Genomic DNA, 22,625 nt, shown 5'->3' on the forward strand with positions numbered 1-22,625 from the left:
AAAGAAAACTGTGTTTTTCTTATAGTTTAAAGTTTATTACATTCTTCATAAAACACACTGATTCAGAATGGACTGATAACAAAAGGTACTTTACAAGCACATTAAAAAACTAAAACTAAAAAACAACAGGCTTCAGAACATGTGAACATGATCAAGGCTGAATACAGAATCTGAACTCTGATAGGAAAATGTGTTTCTGATGAGTCCTCCAGTCATGGTTGTCAAGTTTTCTCATTAGTGCTTCATCTCGCAAATCGTCTCCCATGTACACCGCGAGAAGGAAATCCTTGACCTGTTGAGATATAAAATGTTTTTTAAAAACAAAGCCTGCTATGCTGATGTAAAGATTCTGTACAGTGGCTGTATAAAATCTGTATGAAATGTAAAAGAATGATGTTGTTATTCTTATCAACATTAAACTGAATTATAACATATGAAAATATACTAAATGCTATGACTGGTAATTCAAATCAAACAAATGCTTTGCCAAGATGTGTGCACATCATGACTGTTGGTCAGAACCATCATAAAGCATGTACAGCTGCCAAAAAACATGCTGCACTGGAATCAATGTGCATTACGTGCTAGTGAATAAAAGACAAGATGATCGGTTCAGGTTGATTCAGTACTATTTTTCAGGCATGCAACAATCTGTAAAAACTATATTATTAAAGAGCAATAATATCATATTTTATTATTCAAGTTTTTCAAAAAAAACCCTGAAACAATCTGGCAATTTGTAATTTGATATATGATTTACAATAAATATGGAAGCATTGATTAAAAAAATGTGTGACCGGGTGTGATACTACTGGGTTTATGCTGCAGATTTTTTATGTAGTATTTGTTTCTTCATCTTATGCCTTTATTAGACAGTAGAGAGGTGACAGAAAATGAGGTGAGAGGCTTGAGGAATGCTGCTGACCTCCTCTCTTCATGCGGCCACCGCGGTGTTCTGGCCAGCGCTGCAGCTGTCTGCTGGGTCCAGGTCTAGAGGGTTTAGGTGGAGCACTGCTTGTGTCTAGACAAAACATAACACATCAATCAGAACTGTACACTAATTAAGATACATAAAGAGATAAACTAAATGATAAAAACAGTAATTCACAGCAGGGATCTGCACAGTCATGTGGCTACACTACCTGCAGAGCTGGAGGAGGGCTCCTGGCTGGTGGAGGGGAGGCTGGCCTTGTCAGATGGCTGGCTTGGCTCCTCTAGATCTCCCTGCGAGACCACTGGATCCACTGACACTTCTGCACTGGACCTGGAATAAACAGACCAACACACAACACGCATATGATCTGATCAGATTATATAGTCCTTAAAATTACCTGTAAAAACCTGAATGCAAGATAATACCTGCTAACTTCTACAGTCAGTAGTTTTATGTTCGATGGAGAGAGCAACTGATTTTCAGTGAAAAAAAAAAGGTCATAACAGGCTTGAAGTTTGCAACAAATAATGAACACTGCTTTTAAAAAAGGGGGCAGGGAAAAGCTTGCTGACTGGAGAGCCAGAGGTCTGACTTTCAACAGCAGCCAAAAAAAGAGACACTTCATGAAAAGATTGGCAAACAGCAGAGGAGCAAGTCTCACCTATCAGTGTCTGGCTCCAGGAAGACGTCGTCTCTCTCCTCCCCTGTGCTGGCTGCTCCTGGCACAACCAGGCCCGGTGTGGACGTGCTCACCATGGGAACCGACTGGGAGGCGTGCTCAGTGGTGTCAGACTGAGCCACCTCTGAGAACACCGTTACTGGAAGAGAGGAACACACAAACAAGATACACTCACTGATGTTGTTGTAGCTTCTGATAGCACTCCCAAATCTGAACATTTCCACCCAGCTTACTGACTGTAAACTGTGATGAGTATGTTGATGAAAAGGGTGGGTCTGTAACAAAACCGATCCCTTCATATCAGACTGACAGAGACTGATACCTGGTGCTGCAACTTGTAACGGTGTAGTGGGAACGCTGCGTCCACCAGACTCCTCTTCATGAGTTGCAAGAAACAAGGGGCTTTCATACATCCCAAGACCTGAAGACAAAAAACGCTTTCAGGTTCTGTAAAAAACACTACACTCATCTTTCTGTTGCAGTTAGCTGGTGGGATGTTTAATGCTGTTTTACATGAACTGTCACTCTGCAGGATTACCTCCTTGTGATGCGAGCTGTCCCAGGTCAGAGTGCGAGGAGGAGCTGGTCTGTGGCATGTCCTCTGAAAGACCAAACCTGAAGCGAGGCACACCAGCCACTTGGGGAGAACTGACAAACACAAAAAATAACAGACACAGTCATCCAGTGCCATCAGACAACAAAGTGGTAGATTTTAAATGATTTTCAAATATCAAATGTTTCCCAGGCATTCTGACTTCCCGCCTGGTCTGTGTACACGTGTGAAACTTACTGGATGGCCTGGTCACAACCATCGGCGCGGTGAGGCACCACCAGAGTGGGAGTGCTGGGAACCATCCTGTCATCATCATCAAAGAAGTGCTGCTGCAGAGGGAGAGTATGGCAGAAAGTTTTGACTCAAACATGCACACACAAAGAAACACAGGAGTAAAAGTTCCTCATCAACATTTGTGTAAATGTAATGTTAATGTAATGACTGCAAATTCTCTGACGTTCTCCAGTTGTAGAGGACTTACAGTGCTGCCTGGCAGCCCGGGAGTGAGCTGAGGGACTCGACGAACAGGGATACGCTGTGAAGGTACATTTAAAAAACAACAGCTGATTAGCAGTGTTACGATCTACACAGAGATGACAGTAAAAGACTAATACTGTGAAATGCACATTTGCAAAAAAGTTATGGGTGAGTTATGCCATAAAAAAAATCACATGAATCAATAAACAATAACCCAAAACAATGTTCTTTTTTTATTCATAGGACAGATTAACCTTCCCTCATACCTGAACCTGAGCTGGTGGCCCCAGTTCTGATGTTGGGGCTGGGTGGATGTTCAGGCGAGCGGGCAGCTGATGTGTCGGTCTCCGTGGTGACTGGGGCATCCTTGTACCAGAGCTTGTGATAGGTTGTTCTGAAGAGAAGGCCTCCATTGCACTGCCGTCAACTACAAAAATAATAGAAATGCTCAAATAAACGGATGGTCATTTTATTTTAAATAAATACACTGGATCAGAGCTAAGAATATGAACAAATCAACTAACTCACTAACCAACTCATTCTAAATTAATCATAGGCTCTAAAATTCAACAGCACAAATTATGTTTAAGATCAAAAACTAATGATTACTTGAAAGCATCCAAAAGTTTAAAAATATGAGAAAGTCAATATGATTTAAGAGGAATATGTAAATTTAAGAAACATTCAGGTAAAAATAGAAGGCGCTATTGACTGCCTACACCTTTTCGGTCAGCAGAAAAAAAAATCTTTCAGCTAAGCTACATTATTCTTTACTGTACTGTTTTGTTTGGAGTGATTATTTGTTTTTTTCTACCCTTTTTAAAAATCTGGCTGGTTCCCTATTGGAACCATTGTTTTTGTAATCATGGGCCCCCCAGCGGTCTAATATAATCAATTTGAGTTCTACATGTAAGACCCCAGCTATATAAGGCCACAAAATAACTTAATTCATCTGATTTACTTTCAAAGTAAAGCAACCTTTATGTGCCCTTGTTGGACATGACCTTTATTTTGACTACCACTTGTACCACTCTTCCCTTCAGACAGACAACAACATATTACATCTTCCTCAGTCATCGTGAAGTGTCAGATAACTAATGGGATGGCGGGACAGTTTGTGAGAGTCTGTGCGTTCGACAGGGTTTCCTGGATCTTACAGCTGGGTGTCTGGGAATCTGCTGGCCTCTGGGTGGAGTCCAACGCCCCTAAACTCTCCTCTGTCTCTGTGCCCGGGTCTGTTACATCAGCTCCCTGAGAAAGGAAAGAACAAAATGAAATAATAAAGAAAATGGGTGGTAAGAGAAAAGGAGTAGAATTTTAAAAAAGTTAAAACAAGGGCAAATAAAGAAGTAGAGTGAAAAAGAGGAAATGTGAAGATGAGTAGCAAAGAACAGCAGTTGGGTAGAATCAGATGAAGCAGGTTACGGGATGGTTCCCACACACTATAGATGCCAGGATATACTGGCAGAGCACCACATACAGATTATGATTCATTTCCTCCCTATATGGAACAAAGATGCCCTTCAGAAAAGGCCAAACATTCTGTGTAAAAACACTCATATACTTCCATATATATATTTTAGTTTAAAATGTTGAGGACCCAGGCAAGCTTTATACAGTATACACACAATTTCAAATCAGACAAAATCATTAATTTGTTATGCTTTTGTGTGTTATTATATATTATATTATGAAGGTGCCTTGGATTTTTTCTTTTTTTACACATTTTAGGGTCTTATCTGTGATGCTGCCTCTAAAAAGAAAATAACCATTTAAAGTTAGCAGACAAACCCAGTATTGGGAATCATTAGCTGTAACACACAAAGATAGACATTTCCATTTGTATATACAATACGATTCTACTTTCTTTCTCAATATTGGAAATGCATTTTCCGACTGTTGAGCTAAGGGAAAAAAACAACAACAACAAGAAAACAGAACACCATTTAATCATGAAACCACCATCGATACAAAAAGTAAAAAATAAGGCCACCAAACATGATTACCATGATGAAACAACATTAAATGATACACTGCTGTCATACATGGGCTGATGATGGCTTCATGCAATGCATCAGCAGACGTGTCAGCCCACTGACAATGAATAAAATTCCCCTAAAAAGATCAACACATTAGGTGATTCTGTTGTTTTTGAAGTGCCGTCTTTTTTCTTGACTCTGTTTTTGGGAAACACACAACACATATTTGTTAGCCTTAAATCTAAGATTTAAATTTGAGACTAACCCAATAATTTGAGTAATATATTCTATGTAATATAGAATTTCATGAATGTTAAATGCTGCTTTCATAGTTGAATAAATATGTTTCATTAAAAAGAAAGCTGTATTTCATTATTCAGTGATCATTTGATTTGTATTGTCTTACTTTCCATCCAGGTTTAGAGAATTCAGGGAAAAGTCAAAAGTACAAAGTTACAAAAACTGGCTTTCTACTGTGAACAACCCCGCTCATATATCTTAAGTGTCTCATACTACTCTTGTTGGCACCTACATTTTATATTCAATAGTTTTGTAATAAACTTCGGCCATTGTTGCAGCGGGTATGGCCCATGTTCTGCCAACAACTGCCTTCAAAAAAGTAGTCAATTTAAAAACATCAGACAGTGGTTTATGCATTTCCCCACTTCAAACAACTTTCACACATGCAGATTACAAGTGAAAACCTGTTTACTGTCCCTTTGCAGACTCTGACTCATCACACTAAACATGTGCAACCAAGACGAGAGTGAACAGGTAAACAACTAAAGTCAACACACATGCTGCATTCGCGCAGACAGAACGTTACGACACACGTAGAGTGTGTAAAATGCAAGTGACAGTGAGACGAGACAGTGTGGAAAAACTGAGTGTGTGAGCTGGAAATGGTACATAAATCTCTTGACTGAAAGCGTGGGAAGGGTTAACATGGTGTACTGGATGTGACGCTGTGGGGGCGAGGATGTATAAAAGGTCAAAGTTGTAACTGTGAGTGCATTATGTGTCATATTCAAACCTCTGTGTCATCTCCTTCATAGGCCTCGTTGCCGTCTCCGCTCCCCTCGTTACTGTCTTCTCCTTCCTCCCCCATCTCGCCATCATCTTCCTCTTCATCCTCTTCATCTTCCTCCTCCTCTTCTTCATCTTCCTCTTCTTCCTCCTCATCGTAGTCCTACATTGAGCAGTGGTCAAATCATTGGTGGCAGGAAACCAAGACATTTTTAAAAGACAAATTCTGCGACTGGTGTCATATTGCCTTTTAAAATCCTCATCAGAAAACTCTCTACCTGCTCCTCTTCCTCTTCATCCTCCTCTTCCTGGTCATCCTCACTCTCGGTGTCGGTTACTATGATGATTACTTCCTGCTCCACCTGGTCAGGGGTGTCACTTTGGCTCAGGGTAACCTCTTGGTCCATCGTGACAGACTGGGAGGCTGCACCCTCATCTCCTTCCTCTAGTGTTGAAAACTCCTCTGTCTGCAGGGCGAAACAACGGGCACTATGAACAACATGCAATCTATTCATCTATACTCTTTTTTTTTTGGAAAAACTAAGATCTTCCATAAAAAGTTGTGATACAACTTGTACCAACAAGTAATTACCACATTAATGCTGCTTAAACTACCCCTACCTGTTAGACCTGTTTACCAGTACATTGTTTCTCAGGAGATAGGACTTCATGTCAAGTCTATAGCTATAAGACATTTCAGCTTATAACTCTTCCAACATAAAAGGAGCATTCAGGTTTTTTTGCATTGACAGGTGAGAAGCAGATGTAAAAGAATTTGCAGCATATTCATCCTCTCTAAATGACAGAACATCCTGTTTGCATGGTGAAACAATGTGATTAACAGGGAAAGTGAAGCTAATATCTCATTACTGCAATGAGCTTCTTTGGAATTGTTATTATTTTTATCAGGTGATGGCCAACCTGGCTTGCTTCACCATCTTGACTGTCTGTTGGCACCACCCCCTCAGCCTCAGAACTGTCCTCCACCAGCACCTCCTCCTGAGGAGAACATACAACATGCTACATGACACAACTGTACCAGTTTTCAGATCCTTAAAGACACATATTAAGATTTCTATGAACCCCCCCTCCTCACCTCTGGACCCACTCTCTGGATGATGCGCAGCTTCTTAGGTATAGGAGCCCTGGAGGTATCCTCCTGAGTGGCCTCTGTGTCAGTGACCATGGTGGCACTCTCCTCCTCCTCACGAGGCCTCTTGGACATGGATGAGGTTCCTGGCGTTGCTGAAACTAGAGATAAGGCATGTGTATTGTTTAGACTTCTCCCTGATACTGAGGTCAAATTATACTTTTAAATCCACACCATGGCTAAATGGTTGCTTAATCAAAATATATTCCAAAAAGGAGCAAATAATAAATACAACAGAAACTAAATGTGGCTCATACTGGATAGCTGTACCAACAAGGTGGGCCTGCACTCATGTCTATCATTGTAGCATCTGTAGCAGCAAGTACACAAAATAGACTTGACTATATTTTCCCAACTTGTATGACACAACTCCAAAAGACTGAGTCTGTATAAAGACCAACACCACATTTTTTCTCTTTAAAAGATGCTGTAAAGAAAAAAATGGGCATTAAATCTAGTATTGAGGAGGTCATTATAATATGCACATGTACCTCTGCTGTATCTCTTTCAAAATAAACCTACAATCAACTCAACTTCAAAAAGTCTAGTTTCTCACCAGTCCCAAACACAGAGGAGGTGGAGGACGTTGAAGGCCATTCCACCTGCGAGCTAGGTGTTGCCTCAATGACCACAGGTGGTGGCTCCTGGTTGGCTGGCTCTGCATGGGTCACGCTCTGTTGCTGAGTTGGTTGGACAAATGCTGTGGCCTGTGTCTGGGGCTGCTGCACAGTCAGCATGGGGCTAGCTAAAGTGGTCTGGACGTTCGGGCTGGCGGAGCGCACAGATCCGCTGGCACTGCCGTACACAGTCACATGCTCCACTGGAGGGCCTTCGGTGGACTGCATTGCTGTAGAGGAGTTTAAGTTAGTGGCAAACAGATTCAGCTTTTCATTGAACCTGTCGCTGCATTAATTAGACCTAACACAAGCACAGAGGACAAGCCCTTTGTAAAGGCATACCTTTGCTAAAATAACTTTTGACACTCTGACAATCTTTAGGGGCAATCCTCCTTTGGAAGTATCTGAAGCCTCACAGTTAGACTTACCTTCCTGGGTCTCCACCTGTGTGGTGGGCATGACAGTGGCCGTGGGTGTTGGGGTGGGTACAGTGGCTGGGGTGATCATAGGCCTGATGCTTGCTCTTGGAGTGGGTTTGTTCCCCGGATTGACAGGCTGCTTGCTGGCTGTAGCCACTACAGGTGTTGGCTTAATGTTGGCAGTTGGAGGCTCAGATGTGCTGGCACTGACAGAGACAAAGATCAGGACATGAATAATGACTCTACAAATGGACATTTAAAAAAAAAAGTATGATCCGCTCACTTCTATATATTCATGTTGCACTGAAGTATAAACTTATAAATGATAAGCAGTTTTAGCGTTTGTGTAATCATACCTGCCCCTGTCTGCAGCTGGGGTGGTCTTCAGACTGATCTGTCTCTGCTCTGTGCTCCTCTGCTGCTCCTGGGTCTGAAAATCAGAAAAGAAAGACAAAGTCAGGATGGAGATGAACAAGATGTTTCACCAAACATGCAACAATGTCACTAGACATGCTTTTTAGACATCAGGAAGTTGCCATTGTATGATCTTATTATCAACTATGTATTCAAGAAATTGCCCATTGAGGAGCAGTTGTCACATACGCTTATGTAGAAGTTACAAGCTCTTCACAAATGATTTCTGGCTCTATGAACAAAACCTGAAGTTAGGATTCATTTTACAGTGATGAAAAGTTGATGTAATTTCTAGGAGCTTATGGGAAAGTTACCAACAAAACTGACATCTACAGATGATTTCGTTTGTAAACAAAAACACTGCTGATATAAAAGTTCCACCTCTTTTCTTGACATCCTGTTTTTAGCATTTATAGGTAACTAATGTTTTTTTGTTATCAGTTTGCTTTATGACAGCTGACTGAATGAATAATGGATATTCCTGTCTATATGTAAATGCAAATTAAACCATTTGCGTTTTGTATAGCTCAACATAATGTAGAGTACATCTTGCCCACTGCAAATTACCAACTGCGACGTGTTTATCTGAGGGAGTATTCTGTGAAAAAAAACTAAACAAAAATGAAAATGTGTGTCTTGTGAAAACTTTAAAGCAGACTCTCACCTTGCTGGGGCCTGCTTCAGGTTGCTCGTCTCTCTGCTCTTGTCGCTCCTGTTGGCCTCGCAGGTCTCTCAGTTCTCTCTCCTGTCGACTCAGGCGGCCCTCATATTGAGACTTGAGAGCGCTCACTCGTACCTCCAGCTCCTCACGCTGTTGCTTTAGCTCCTCATTTTCCTTCTGCAGCTGGTCTTTGGTGCCTGGACATAAATAAAGCAAACAAGCAACAACACAATAGGTATAAATAGAAGAGAGGGATCTAAAAAATAAGGTCCACTGGTTGTAATATGAGGGACACCCTCTCACCCATGAGCTGGCTGATCTTCTGCTTGGCATAAACGATGGCCTTCCTGGTCTTCTCCTCCTTCTCAGTCATCTGCTGTCTTTGCGCGTCATCCTGAGAAACTTTATCCTGCAGCTCCTGCCTCAGCCTGGTCAGCTCCGTCTGCAGCCTGGAGGACTGCTCCTGGGCATTACGCACTTCAGTCTCACGCTCTGTAACCACCTGTCACAGGCCAGGAAGACATGACACTAATCAATGTATGTAGAAAAGACTGGAGCACTGTCTATAAACTGCCCTTTCCAAGAATATTTTTGCAGTGATGTAAACTGTTAACAATGCAAAATATATGATCTTGCAAACTAATCACCTAATAGAAGGCTAAGAAGAGCACTAATTTAACTACAAAGTGGACAGTTCAGTCAAAGGTTTTGGCTGAAATGATGTTTAACCTTGTTGAGGTTCTCAAGCTGTCCTTCCAGCTCTCTGGTCTTGGCTTCGGCCTGGCTCAGAGAATCTCTGAGGCTCTGCAGCTCCTGAACTGAGGCTTGACGAGCCTCCTCTTCTTGGGATGGGCCTGCTGCGGCCTCAGCTACAATCTGGAGGAAAATGCAGTAGGAAAGATTAATTACGCTCAAACCAGCACAAAAGGGGTGGCTTTAGGCAAATATTCAAAATAGATTGAAAAGTTTAATACAACCGTGCACGTATTGTTTAAAGCTTTGCATTACAGACTAAGCAGTGATTTTATCAGCTACTGAGCTCTCACCTTGTCATGTTCCACCTTGAGTTCATCGTACTGAGTCTTGTAGCGGCGTCCAATCTTCTTGACCTGGGTGATAGTTCGCACCTTCTCCAGGAGTTCCTGGTTCTTGGTCTCTACTTCCTTTTTTAGCACGTTCCTCTCCTCAGTTATCTTACTCATATTGTCACGCAGGTTCTGTATCTGGCTTTGCAGGGATGTCATGACATTATTGGACCTAAAGGGAGAAATGAAGAGAGTGTGAAAATGAATGGTACCAGTAGGATTGAAGGGAGAAAAAGTAAACACTTAATATACAGCTCAAGAAAAATTCAAGAGTTAAAGTACTTCACCTGGCAACCTCTGCTTTAAGTCTGGTGCTCTCCTCAGTGAGCTGCTGAATGCGTTTGAGATGTGCCTCCTTTTCAGAGTGCAGACGCTTGTACTCTTCTGGATCTGAATCTTTTTGCTGGCTCACCAAATGCTAAAAAAAAATGTGAGAATGATTAGGAATAACATGGTCATCACTTCTTCTTAATACATGTTACAAGCAATACAATCTACTTTTCTAATGACAGATGTATTTTCCCCTTCTTAACAAGCAGCGTTATTATTTTTGCCCCCTTTCTATTCCTGCCACAGACCTGGGTCCGAGCTTTCCAGCGCTTGATCTCCTCTTCCAGTATCTTCTTCTCCGCCTGCAGCATGCCGCTCTTCTCACTCAGCTCAGAGTTGGCTTGCTGCAGTGGCATGATGTCTGACTCCAGCTTTTGCACCTGAAACACACTGAAGATGAGCTGAAACTGTTTGGGTTTGGAGGTTCACTCAGGAATACTTGTAATACAATGTAACTTGTCAGCTTGTATACCAGCATAATGGCGTGAAGAGGTTACAAGTGTACAAAGGCATTAAAAAAAAGCATATTTTTTTTAAAGCATATTATAGGAGTACACATCAAATTCAACACAAGCACTACATTTTTCTATAAAACACAACCGGTACCTTAGCTTGGGTTTGCTGCAGTTCTTGCTCCATCTTGTCCTTCTCCTCTCTCAGCATCTTGTTGGTCTCCATCAGGATGCTCATTGTTTCTGTCTTCTTCATCAGCTCATCATGCTGAGCCAGGGTCTTCGCAGTCACCTGAGTGCGATTAGCATTGGGATTTTAGTCACAAATAGAGTCAAAAAATACACAGTCTGCCGGCCTGTATGTTCCCTACACCTGCAAAGCTGCAATCTTTCCTAGTTGAAGAAAAAGTGGTTGTTGTAAACAACAATATTGGTAACAGTGTCAGTGAGTATTAAAAACATACCTGCATCCTCTCCTTTGCGGCACTCAAGCTGTCCTGCAACTCCTTCAGCTCTCGCTCCAGGTGCTCCACCCTCAGACGGTAACGCAAACTCTCCCCTTGGGCAACCTCAAAACGAGACTCTGAAATCTCCTTCTCCCGACGCACGAACCTGTGATAAAGAACAAATATGGATATCGAGAATAGTCGAGAACATGGAAATACAGGAACAAGACAATGGGTAGGCGGTACAAAAAGGTCAAAGTGGCTCAAGAGTAGAGATAGAGAAATCAAAACCTTCATTAATTTTTTCTTGATTTTTCAAATTTACCAAGATAGATTTCATTGGCAAGATTCTGATTTGAGATAAACATGCTTTACCTGAGAATCTCAAGGACTTGGTCTTGAGATTTGCCCTCTTCAGTCAGGGAGATGTTCATGGGACTCTCACTGGCAGCACGTTGCAAATTGTCAGCCATCTTGCTGCTCATCGTCTGGATCTGCTCATGCAAGAGGGTGTTCTGCCTCTGCAATTCCTCATAGCGGCTCTCCATCTTGGACATCTCCTCCTATAATATGAGTAAGAAAGAAATTACGTTAAATGAATAAGAAATTAAGATTGAAATTACAATTCATTTCTACTAGAAGATAAATGATCAACAGTGGTTGGGAAAACACCTTAAAATATGGTCGAATCAAAGGGCCTTGAAATAAATTGTTAGGCTTACAATGTTCAATTTGACTGTGCAAAAGATGTTCCTGAATTTTGTGTAAACTCCATGTTACTATATCTGTCTGGTCATCACCTATATATCCAACAAATCCCCTCTACGACTAACCTTGAGGATCTTTTCCTGCTCCTCCCAGGAGACCCTGGCCTCCAGTAGCTCAGCGCTGATCCTCTGGGCTCTCTCCTCCAGCTGGTGTTTGTGCCCGGCAGCCTGCAGGGCCTGAGCCTTAGCAGCCTGCAGGGCCTCCACGTCTGCTGCATGCAGCATCATCTCCCGCTCATACTTGTCTTGTGCTTCAGCTGCAAGCTTAGCCTTAAAAAATGGAAGAGAAGATTCGATATTATCTCTGCATGTTAAAAGTAATATAATTTAATTAAAGTTGCTATTTTTGTTGCTATGCAATATCAAATACTTGCACTAATGACTGAAGATTTAAGTAAAATAACCTAATACATTTGATATAGAGTTGTACAGAGGAATATTTTATGAAATCCATATTATGCAAAATGTTAGGGATAAAATGTGGACATGACGTGTGGTGGCTTTTCTTCTGTAGGAGCTTTCTCTAAAAACGTATTTGAGAACAGGAACCAAACAGTAATCAGATTCAGATCTGATTACATTAACAGGTGATTGCATCAGCCTTCACTAGAACATTCCCAATTAATAAGAAATGATCATAGTCATATTCCTCTATGTTTTAAAATAGCTGCTTACCTGCTCCTGGCTGTCTTGTAGAGCTTGTTGCTGCTGGGCTTCAGCTACCGCCACTCGCTGTAGCACCGCCTGGTGATCTGCCTGGGTACTGCTGAGACTTCTCCTTAGACCGTTCACCTAACAAACACACAACAAAATCAAAATGGCTTTCCTCACTTGTATAGTATTGAATAACTTTTTATTTCATAGGAAAATCTAAATGCAGCATTTTGATTCAATATGTGAAATTCTTTTTAGAATTTAATATACCTGCTCCTCCAGAGAGGCCATGGCTCTCCTCTTCTGCTCCTCTAAGTCTTGTTTGCCTTTCTCTGCTTCCAGAAGCTTCTCCTCCAGTTTAAGGTGCTGCTTCTCAGCCTCCTTCATACGAGCTTCAATGGATGAGCGTGCCTGCTCTGTTACCTGGTCATTAGGCATTTGCAAATATAAAAATGAATAATAATATAAATACAATTTTAAATCAAAAATTCTAATGTGTGTACAAAAAACAAAACAAAAAAAATCAAGCAGGACTTTTGTCAAACTTAGCATGGTATGATGCACACCTGGTACTCAGTACTCAGTTTATTGAAAATGCAGCATTTTGAAAGATTGCATTTTCAAAAATCTTAATGCCAAGTTTGGCAGTTTGGGTTTGTTTTGCACCTGTTTCTCTTTGTCCAGGGACTCCTCCAGGCTCTGAGCCATGGCTCTGTACTGCTCCATGCTGGAGGTGGCAACCCTGAGGCTCTCTGCCAGCTCCTCTGCGCGGGTTTCAGCCAGCCGCAGGCGACCCTGTAAGTCCTCTTTGTCTTGATCTGAACCCTGCAGGCCTGAAAGTAGGAAGAATCAGTGGCAGAGGTGCAATTTGACAACAGTATATTAAGTATGTGCTTTTAAGAGTGGAGGATAGATTGTGGACTGAGGACAACACTATTATATTGGTAACTGTGGCTTAGACATGTAATTGGCTCTTTTACTGGATTCCGTCTCATGTAACCTGTTAGAACAACATGAGCTAGTGAGACCACAGCATCCTTGAAAATTTCTTTTTTTAAAAAGTCGGTCAATATAAAACTGGGCAGGTTGACAAGAAAAAGAGATGGAGCCTTAAGATTTTAGCAATTTACTTTTATTACCTTCCCAAAAAATGCAAACTAGCATAAAAATGGTCAGTCTAGAGCACAATAGTTAGTTACTTTTCAAGAAGCCATAATCACTAACTTCCAATGACATGGGATTGGATGACAACCAATGTAAATTCCATACATTTGTGCTGTTGTGTGACATACTGCTGCCTGTATGTGTGTGTGTTTGTGCCAACCTCTGATAATGGGTGTGGAGGGGGAGCTCAGGATGTGACGTGCTTCGCTGCTGCCTTGCTGCAGCCTGAGGGTGTTGACCTCCAACTCAGCAGCATTCAGCAGCTCCTTGGTCTTCTGGTGTAAAGCCACCTGTGTCTCCAGCTGCCTCTTTGCGTCCATCAACTGGATCTATGCATGAGCAATGAGTGACATTAAGAAGTACGGTGAGCAAACTATTGAATTCCCTGTTAAGTTGTTCTTTAAACACATTGAACATTATTGATTTATCAGTACACCACAACCCCTTTGATTATAACTAAGGCAGACATAACTTGGTGGAACAATCTTGTATACCAGCAGATAGACAACCATTCAATTTTCTGCTTACTTCCTGGTTTCTGTTGAGCAGATGGCGCTGTTCCACCTCATGCTCCAGCCTCTTCTGCAGCTGGGAGATCTCTCGTTCCTGCTTCTCCAACTGGCTGTTTAGACGCTGACGTGTATCAGTCTCCGAACGCTCAAGAGAGGCCTAAAAGAGCACGGCAGTTATAATTCTGAACTGTGCTTGTGTGTGTGTGTGTGTGTGTGAGAGACAATAAGTGAGAATTTCATACTCATGGATTACCTGAATGGTCTGGAGGTTGGTCAGCAGCAGGTTCTGGGTGTGTTGTTGGCTGTGGATGGTCTCTTTCTCCTGACTCAGTCTGGACTCCACCAGCTTCAGCATGTCTCTCTCCTTACGCAGACTCTCAGCACGACCCTAAGAGACGGGTGAAATAAGTCTAACTCAAATTGTGCACCACTGCAATTGACCTCAGTGATGATGAAATGCAAAGAAAACTCTGGCACAAACATTGACTTGGAAAAGGAAAAGGTTGCTGGAACGAAGACAAACCTCAGCCATGGTGAGTTTCTCTTTGGCAGCTCTCAGATCCTCATTCAAAGTGTGGATGGTCTGCTCATGCTTCTGTGTTGAAGCTGCCATTTTCTGTCCTTTCTCTATGAGGGAAGCAATCTCTTTCCTGTAGCCCTCAACGTTGTCCTGCAGCATCTCATACCTGATGTTGTTGACACAGTGTGTTTTTAGTGGCATATGTGCTCTTCTATGTATTCTTTAAGGTACATTAAGTGTTGAGTAAACCAGAAGAAGCAATGGCCAAGTGTCGTTTTACTTTAATAATTACATTAGAATAGTAATTACTTTCTTAAGGCAAGCTGTTCGTTCTTATATATATATATTTTTTTTTTCAACTGACCTCTTGGAGGCAAACTCCAGCTGGGTGGCTATCTTGGTCTTCTGGGAGTGGAGGTCAGAGAGCTGCTCCTGGAGCTTCTCGCTCTGCTCAGTCAGTGCCTTGTCACTCTCAACACGCTCCTTCTTATAGGTGGTGAACACCTCCTGCAACTGCAGACGCAACCAGACAGTTATATTTTATTTCATCACATTCATGGTTATTGTTGTCTGAGAAACACTTCGATCCATTCATATGAGACTGTCAAATGTTAATCACTGGTCATCAGTGTTCACTGAAACCTGGGTCTGCAACTGTAGTTCCATACACATCACTGCTGTACCACTGAATTACATTTTCTGATGACTTTTCAATAAAATAAGGACCAAATAAACCAAAAACCTTTGTTCAGTTTATTTCTAATTTGCCCACTTGGCACTGTTGCACTTTTTCCCCATCACAATTAATTCTCTGGCATCATTAGCCACAAAAAGTAATAATTTGTAGGGCATATAATTTAATATTCAATATATATATGTTGCCATCTAGTGGCAGACATGGGAAACAAATCAAACAAAACATCAGTGCAGTGGGTGACCAGTCCACAGATAGCCTCACTATAAGAAATCTGGACAGCCGAAGCCATGGCAGTGTGTGAACATATGACAATTTAAATGTTGTCTGGCAAATGTGGCACTCACCTGTCGCAAAGCTGCCTTGGCCTCCAATGCTTCAGTAGACTCTGTTGCCATGGAGACGAGTGCAGTGGGCGTTCCTGTGGTGGGAATTGCAGCAGGTGAGCGTCGGGGGGTGGATGTCAGCGAGAACTCCTCAGGTGGCGTACCTTAAGGAAAAACACTCACAAGTTCAGTGAAATAGGAAAAATCATCACAACACTGTATAAGAGAAAGTGGTGTGTGACTGAAACTGAACTACTTTAATCAGAATCAGAATCAGAAATACTTAATTGATCCCCGGGGGGAAATTGTACAGTACCGGTGCTCCCATTCAAGAGTAGAAAGCCGCATAAATTTAGAAATAACAGTATGTACAAAATATAAAATGTATGTACTGCACTATTGTGTATGACTATATATGTATTGCACTGACATTTAAGAATAAGTAATAGTAAGGTAGTATATGTAGAGGGAGGTCCAGATTTCTAGTCTGTTTCTTCTGAGTGTCTGACACTCAGAGGGAGGAGTTGAACAGTTTGATGGCCACAGGCAGGAATGATTTCCTGTGCTTAATGTATTTAAATGCTCATGTACATGAAGTCCAGTCTTGTGTCAACAGTATACATTTTCTCTTGTCTGTTACCTTGCTGAGGGAAGCTGACTCCGGTAGCCTGAGCCAGCAGCACACGGTACATGTCCCTCTGCCTCACGATGGACTCAGTCATCTTAACCTGTTGACTGCGTTGCTCCTTCAGGGACTCCAGCTCAACCTGGGCTTTTTCTAAACTGTGCTCCAGTTCACCACGCCTGTAACAATTCATCTTTATTAGCATAACTAACAATTTGACATCTTTGGTTACTTATAATAATGTATTTATGAATACAAAATTTAGATTGAGATGGCATTTTTGGGTGTTTTTATGCTTAGCTCTCTTATTCTTTAGCATTGTTTCCCCCCAGTTTTGTTGACTTTGGGCGGCAAGACATGGGTTAGGGTTAAAAAAACAAACAAACAGTTAACTGACTTACAGTTCTGTTTGTTTATTGCAAGAAACAAAAAGAAGAAACAAAAAGAAATCTGCACACATTCTAACGTACTTATTGCCTGTCGCCTCAAACTCCTCTTTCTCCTGGGCATCACTGAGCTCCCTGAGGGCCACCAGAAGACGCTGGTTCTGCTGCTGTAGCTCCTCTACACTGCGGAAGGTCACCAAGTGTTGGCTGATCACCTCTGATGTGCTGCTGACATCTGCTGAGCTCACTTCCTCTTCATGAACCACATGGTTTCCACGAGCCTCTTCCAGCTCGATCAACAGCACACGCACCTGGCAGGACAGACCAAGGACGGCATGGAAAATAAGAATTTGGATAAATCTGAAGATACATATTTCCTGAAAATAACCAGTATTATCCTTTAAACTGGAGGAGGAGAGTGAGAACCCACCTGCTGAGCCATGTCTCCCAACTGCAGTTCACACCTCTGGTTGTCTCTTTCCAGAACAGAGGAGCGCTTGTTAGCTTCATCAGCCTCCTTCTGCAGACGGTGCACCTCCTGAAGTAAACACACATACATGAAAAAGTACTATCAATAATTGCTGACTTTAAGCACAGAAGCTATAATGTAATGCAGAATGTATTCTTTACTAACCAGTTTCAAAATAAACAAATTATCAGTATTATTTTACCCATTTAGCTCCACTGTGAAATGTATTTATTTATTGTACAAACCATAAAATTTGCTCTTACACATGAACACAAACAAAGTAACAATGCAGGAAAAACAGAAATGTCATCTAATAGAAAATCCCATTCTTCTGAACATACACACAACTTGTCTGCATTACCCACCTTTACAGCCTGCTCCAGCTTGGCGGAAAGACTGGCCACTGACTTCTGCATGCGCTCATGTTCGTCCCTTTGTCGTTTGAGAATAGGGGCTTTTGCTTCCACTTCCTGCACAATGTCATCCAGGTACTTGTTGACCCGCTTGTTCTCTAATCGCTCCAACTGCAGCTGCTCCTGGCTCTCCACATATGCTGTATACAACTGAAAATACAGATAACATCTTGTATCAAAGATGGGAAACATGGGCATCCAATCCAGTGTGACACTACTAAAAAGACTTAACCTTAATATGGTTAAAGTAATTTGGGTGTTGAAATTCAGTCATATACCTCTGTCAGCTTCATGCCGGGCTTTATCTTGGATACAGTCGCTGCTGTTGGAGACATTGTTGTCATTTGCTCCTCTGTGAGCACAGATGTTGTACCGACAGGGCCTGCACATTCAAAACAAGGAATAAGGAGAGATCATAGGTAGGGATGTTAATAGTAATAAACCGTTAACCGACAATACGAATTTTGACCGATTAATACTATCAGTTAAAAAAAAAAATTAATAGCCATGATGTTGCTCCTGAGAGACGACTACAGCACCCCTCATCAAGCTAATGACCCAGAGGCAGACGTGGACAACTATATGAGCGACAATCCCCCCTCATTGGATCCTCTTCACTAGTGGAAAAGTATTCAGACGCGCTTCCCGAGGCTGGCCACTCTAGCGAGGCGTTATCTCTGCGTTCCCCGAACATCAGTACCATCCGAGTGGGTATTCTCCGTAGCACGTCTCACAATCAACAGACAGCACACCAGACTATTGCTATTTCTGAATAAAAACCAGCAGACAAGCTGTCTGCTAGAGAGGACTGAGGTAGGCCTGGCCTGTTTCTTATTTTAGGACTATTTGAGGTCTGACAAATGCAACAATAAGTTTCTGTTTTGATAACCTGTCGGCTGCTTTTGATAATGAATTAGTCTATTACAAAAGTCCGGCTACTGTTTGCTAGGCCATTTATTTATTAATAAGTAGCAAATAACATATTTTTCAACATAGGAGATCTAGGCTGTAAAGCCTACTAAATGTTCTATACAGTGTCTCAGCACTGGAGAATTCAATGTGTGTCAATGTGTGAATCCTCATGTTCTGTTGTTGTGCTGCTATTGCACATATAAAAATAAACCCTTTCTTACGAAAGAAAAAACATTTGTTGTTGGCCTATTGGTAATTTTTAAATGGGTCACAGACATTCATCCAATCTAAATAGTACATTTTAATTTTGTCGGTTAATTGTTAATGATTGGTTAATGAGAGTCGGCTATCGGTCAGAAAATAATTTCAAAATTAGCATCCCTAATCATAGGTCATAGTTGTTCATATAAAAGAAAATCCCTGCCAGGCTTGATGTTGGGTCATCTTAAATTCAAGAATGTTTTTGTGTGGATTTACTTTAAAATGTCAAAACAGTACCAGAATCAACCCAACAGACCTCTAAGCTTAGAACACGACAGCAGCTCATTGGCATTGTCCAGCTCTTTCTCGAGACCCTGGATCCTCTCCTTAAGCTCAGCTACACTCTTGTCGGTGGCACCATTCATCTCCTGCACCTTCTCCTCAAGGGCCTTGTTGGCTGTGGCAGATGGGAGTAAAAAGAGCAAACGTCAGGGACTACTAACAACTGGAAACTAAATTAGCAGTTAAACATCTAAGCTAAACAAGCAAAAATAAGCATTTTCAGACTCTCTTCTAGGAGGAAGTCAAGTACTAAATAATGGGAATGGTTAGTTGTGGTCATTCTGTGATAGCCTCGCACCTTCTCCAGCATCCTTCAGCAGCTTATGCAGCTCCTCCACTGCCCGACTCAGCTCTTCGCTTTTTGCCTCAGAATCTGCTGCTGCTCCCTGCCATCACAACAGGGTTAGTGTTGGCAAAACAATGGCAAAGGAACTTAACCATATCATACAGTACAATCATTCAGTCATGTTAAATATAAGGCGCGCTAATAAACCCACATATGAAAGAAATAAGTAACATTTATTTTATCGTCAGCACTTTATTTGGAAAAGGAGAAATGTGGAACATCACTGCAGTACGTCTGCACCAAAATTCAGGTGATTTAAGTTGATAAAAGATCGAGCTGGTACTGCCACAACGTTCACATATCACATCCCTGATTTCCGATGTTGTTTAAATAAAAAAAAAAATATATATCACAAATTTTCTATCATATTTTACCATTATAAATCTCATCTAAACAAATAAGCCAAAAGACACGAGGTTCGGTTGCATATTCTGAAAATGTGAAACAGTGATACTCCATGGACTTTAGCTGGAATTAATCACTGGGAGTAAATGCTTTAGTGGTACAAACTACCACACCACATGGGCTTGTTGTCATACATATACATACCTTGTAAAGATTGGAAAGCTTAATGTTGGCATTCAGCTCGTTTCTGAACTTTTCCTCCATGGTGGCTTGTTGTTCCTTGGCCTAAAATGAGTAAAGATGTAGTTAATGATTAAGCTTCACACTGAGTGCTACAATACTGATGAATTTGTTGCAGAATATACAGTACTTCTTGCTTCTTTGTAAAACAAGACAGGATGAAAACTTATATAGGCTGTAAGAAATACCACACACACACACACATACACATACTTCTTTTAGTTTGCTGATCAAGTCCTCATTCTGTTTCTGAAGGTGGTCATTTGAAGTCTTCAAACTGCCCACTTGTTCTTGGAGTCTGTTCAACTGAAAGTCACAAGCAAAAAAACATATTAAGTAATGACCATGGGAGATGATGGTGACCCTTAATAAGAAAGTGCTTACATTAACTCAATACATAGAGAAACTACTAACAGCCAAGGTATGAGCAGAGGACTGGGCAGTAAGGGACTGTATGAAGTAAATTGCAAAGTACCCACCCTGTAGCTTGTCTATGAAGGTGGAAAACTACCAGTAGCTTTTTTTTCCTCCATGCCATTCACCTTTGTAAACATTTATATCTATCTATCTATCTATCTATCTATCTATATAAAAAGAGACATGCCTCATCTTCCTTGTTCTCCAGGTTGCACTTCAGTTCCAGGATCTGGTTTCCCTTCTGCCGGGACAGGGACAGCAGTTCCTCACTCTTAGCCTTCAATTCCTCATTCAGCCAAGATGTTTGGCTATGCAGCAACTCCTTCTCTTGTTCCATACGCTTCTCTTTGTACTGTAATGGCAAACCACCACAACTTTAAACAGTTACTTATTTATAAAAAGGAACATGTGTAGTATAGTAGAAGGCAATAGCTAAAGTCACTTCCTCTACATACAAATCTGATGTTATTCAAATCAATGTAAAAACAACAATATAGCTCACTTTAATGTTTACTTCAGCTGCTTCAAGTTCATCTAACTTCCTCTGCAAGGCCGTCTTGGAGGTGTTGACTTCCACCAACTTATCATTGAGTTGCCTGAAGTCATCTGGTGGAGCAACAGAAATAACATAAGTGCCATGTCCAAGTAACGGTTAGTATGTATGTACGATTAGACATAAAAAGTTTTAACAAATGTCTCCAGACTAATTAATCTGCCATACCATTTAAATGCTCCACTTCCAAGGATCTCCTCTCCAGTGTCCGCACAAGCTCTCGCTTTTCTGCCTCCAGTTCCTCTTTGGCTTTTGACAGCAAAGTCTAAACAAATGCATTATTTTAACTATAGTGACTGCTGGTACACCTTACAAATTAAAACACTGACATCCATATAACCATTAGTCATTTCAACTAACTAGTCAATTCAAAAATCAACTCATTGGAGTTGAACGTGTTTATTTATTTAACATTTTCCAAATTATTCTTCTCTATATGAACACCAATAGGCTTGACTGAGTCAAGTGTAGACATCACCCATTACTGTGACTTTTACCACAGCCCTACTTCTGACAAGTAGTCACTACAGTTGCCATGGTTTGTGTTCATTATTACATGGCTGACTTTGTTCGCCTTACCTGCTCTGATGACAACCTCTCCTGGGCGGATTCATATTCCCTGTTCTTGTCACGCACACTTTTAAGTTCCTCGTCTACAGGGGAGATTTGAAGAAAGGCAATATCATGAAGTATAGTGTAAATACAACACAGAGAAGCTGAGTCAAGCTAGCTGATATTGCAATCAGTTCACTCTTACCGAGCTTGGTAAAATCCTCTTTGAGTTTGAGATGTTCTTGAGTCTGTGACAAAAATTCTTCCTGACACTGAGCAAGTTGTTTCACTTTCTCGAAGAAATGTTGCTCTGTAAGTTGAAGGTCAGCAAAAACACAAACATGAAACGTTAGAATGCATACGTGACTACCGTTACTTTAGCCAAACCCCTATTTCGCTACTGTTCAATGTCATCTTGTTTATGTTAACGCTTTACTGACTGTTAGCTAGCTAAGTAGGTTAGCTAACGTTAGCATTAGCGTCAAATCGTGGCTAATGATAACCTGCAGTTTTACCTAACGTTAGCGGTAGTCCAAATTCCCAAAGCTGTTGGCAGGCATAGAAGCGAACATTTAAAAAGCACCAACCCGAGGTTAATATGTTAGTACGTTCAAAGCAAAATTATTAACTTTAACTTTGTTCCGACCGACATGCGTGCATGGTGGCCAAAGCAAAACACTTTAGCCCCGCAGCTAATAGAATACCAGGCAACATCTTACCGCTGTCAACCCGAAATTGTTCCTGTTGTGCTTTCAAAGAATCGATTTCATACTGCTGATCCGAAAGAATCCTCTCGAGTTTGTTTTGAATAGTTTTTGGTAGCTTAGAAATCTCGGAACCTTCCAACTCCTGCAGCAGCAGTGCCGCCATTTTTCCGACAACAACACTTCGAGCAGGCGCAGTTTGCGACTTGACTTTGTCGATGCTACTGGGGCATTATGGGAGTTGTATTTCTTACAATTAAA

At 41.4% G+C, this 22,625-nt stretch overlaps 1 protein-coding gene across 1 annotated transcript; it reads right to left on the reverse strand.

Annotated features, from left to right (window-relative positions):
- Nucleotides 1-61: 61 nt before the first annotated feature.
- Nucleotides 62-22,530, reverse strand: tprb (translocated promoter region b, nuclear basket protein). The gene is made up of 51 exons (XM_070908609.1): nt 22,380-22,530; nt 21,866-21,970; nt 21,688-21,761; nt 21,277-21,373; nt 21,058-21,161; nt 20,743-20,907; nt 20,352-20,444; nt 20,103-20,183; nt 19,506-19,593; nt 19,182-19,322; nt 18,031-18,134; nt 17,705-17,902; nt 17,301-17,408; nt 16,955-17,181; nt 16,500-16,663; nt 15,881-16,023; nt 15,204-15,352; nt 14,843-15,005; nt 14,573-14,707; nt 14,336-14,476; nt 13,968-14,136; nt 13,310-13,476; nt 12,914-13,066; nt 12,665-12,781; nt 12,056-12,259; nt 11,598-11,785; nt 11,241-11,388; nt 10,931-11,068; nt 10,573-10,704; nt 10,282-10,412; nt 9,956-10,166; nt 9,639-9,785; nt 9,213-9,411; nt 8,913-9,106; nt 8,191-8,252; nt 7,844-8,040; nt 7,355-7,645; nt 6,745-6,899; nt 6,570-6,647; nt 5,927-6,115; nt 5,656-5,811; nt 3,801-3,894; nt 2,910-3,070; nt 2,648-2,701; nt 2,404-2,495; nt 2,152-2,261; nt 1,936-2,034; nt 1,596-1,752; nt 1,143-1,264; nt 926-1,021; nt 62-292 (listed from the first exon to the last, which is right to left on the reverse strand). Exons 1-51 carry the CDS (start codon nt 22,528-22,530, stop codon nt 243-245), a joined length of 7,092 nt encoding a protein of 2,363 aa, XP_070764710.1. The 3' UTR covers nt 62-242.
- Between the last annotated feature and the right edge of the window lie 95 nt (nt 22,531-22,625).

This window comes from Enoplosus armatus, chromosome 7, assembly GCF_043641665.1.
Source record: "Enoplosus armatus isolate fEnoArm2 chromosome 7, fEnoArm2.hap1, whole genome shotgun sequence".
NCBI lineage: Eukaryota > Metazoa > Chordata > Actinopteri > Centrarchiformes > Enoplosidae > Enoplosus > Enoplosus armatus.

Excerpts from the sequence above, each read along its gene's own strand:
- tprb (XM_070908609.1), bottom strand. The coding sequence starts at position 22,530 with ATGGCGGCACTGCTGCTGCAGGAGTTGGAAGGTTCCGAGATTTCTAAG. Across the intron at positions 14,477-14,572 it reads CCAACCTCCAGACCATTCAG|GCCTCTCTTGAGCGTTCGGA; the intron begins GTAATCCATGAG and ends GTGCTCTTTTAG. Across the intron at positions 6,116-6,569 it reads AAGATGGTGAAGCAAGCCAG|ACAGAGGAGTTTTCAACACT; the intron begins GTTGGCCATCAC and ends TTCGCCCTGCAG.